Source organism: Amphimedon queenslandica, unplaced genomic scaffold, assembly GCF_000090795.2.
Source record: "Amphimedon queenslandica unplaced genomic scaffold, v1.1 AMPQUscaffold_3763_Cont24247, whole genome shotgun sequence".
Taxonomy (NCBI): Eukaryota; Metazoa; Porifera; class Demospongiae; order Haplosclerida; family Niphatidae; genus Amphimedon; species Amphimedon queenslandica.
The window spans coordinates 1-1442 of record NW_003555914.1 but is presented as its reverse complement, the minus strand read 5'-3'; the positions used below and the strand labels follow the sequence as shown (position 1 = coordinate 1442).

Sequence of the window (1442 nt, the reverse complement as noted above, 5' to 3'; positions counted from 1 at the left end):
TATTCTACTCAAGGAAAAGGATTTGCTAATTTTGTCTAATTTCATATCAATTTCATTTGCAAAGCTGTTAGGCCAAATGATGCGAAACAGTAGTGTTATGAATATAGTAGCTATAGCAACATACTGCAGTGCCAGTAATGACTTTTGTAGATCTTTTATATTGTATTTTTCAATATCAATGGTGTTTGTTGTAGTGTTGGAATATACTGCATAATCTTGTATTCCATTTTTGTCATTTGAGTGAGGAAGATGTTTTATCTAAAATGAAAGGTCACAAATTAATATTCATTGTCACACCTATGTGCCACCAATGTACATGTACATTATAAACTGCCAGTAAATTTAATTTCCTCAAATAAAAGCCCAGACGTCTATTTCTTAGGATCTTGAAAATTAAAAAATTGGGCTAATAGCAAGATTTCAACTAGTGACCCCACGCACAAGACTTTCAGAAGCCAAAGAAAGTATCTGGAAGGCAACTATGTTCAATTTTATTGCTATGCCGGAATTTATCTTTTATTTGAGGATATATAGCTAGAGTTTTATTTTGCCAAAAATTTGTGCAAGTTAAGCAAAGTTTACTAGTATCATCCTCATATAATCTTGGTAAGTTGGTATCACATACGCATATTACTGTATACCAGTTTATTTTTGCAGTTAAGACTTATTTTTCACATTTCGGGTGTTACTAGCACACCTTATTTTTTACAGTATATACATACTCACCCATGTTGTTAATAGTTGAAGATTATCCTTTTTATTCTCTTCACTGATATCTTCACAGAACGGTGGGCTGATGATTAATGAAATGCTTGTATAATTGAACTGAAACAAGTCAAAAACCAAAGCATTGATGAGCTCATACTCTTGTAAGAATAACAGAGCACTGCTTGCCCATTTGAACTGAAATACTTCATCTGTAGAGCAATATGTCTTGTTTTCACTAATGCAATAGTTGACGTGAGCAACTTGAGTATCCTGACTGTTTGGAGGATAAAATGTACTCAGTATTATTTGACTGTTGTTTGTGTCATTGTCACGAAGTGCTCTTTCCAATTGAGCATAATTACGGATGCAGGAATTATTCTCAGCAGCATTGGTAGAAGGAAGGAGGAAGAGTAGCTGAACTGCAATGCAAATGAAGAGGAGAGCCATTGCATCTTTTTTGGACATTGTCCTATAGACCAAATGAAAGGACAGAATCACACTGCATACACACATCATGTGTATGTTCCCTTTATATAAAATTCACTCATTGACAGGAAATAGCAATAGAGCGGAAGAGTAGAATAATTTACACTTGATAGCCAGCTTGCTGTCATTCAACGGAACAGAGCAGTCCAATAACTGTTACATTGTTCTTCTCTTATATGGTAGGGGAGTTGTACCATTGTAAAAGCATCAGACAATTGTGCATTATCTCAAAACAATGCTTAATTGTA

General features: G+C 34.3%; 1 protein-coding gene across 1 annotated transcript; it reads right to left on the bottom strand.

The window, feature by feature from the left end:
• Positions 1-26: 26 nt before the first annotated feature.
• On the bottom strand, positions 27-1207 carry LOC109592841 (uncharacterized; the record flags this gene model as incomplete). The annotated part of the gene is made up of 2 exons (XM_020008185.1): positions 727-1207; positions 27-258 (listed from the first exon to the last, which is right to left on the bottom strand). Coding segments are annotated over exons 1-2 (679 nt in total), but the record flags the coding sequence as incomplete, so codon positions are not given.
• Positions 1208-1442: the final 235 nt, after the last annotated feature.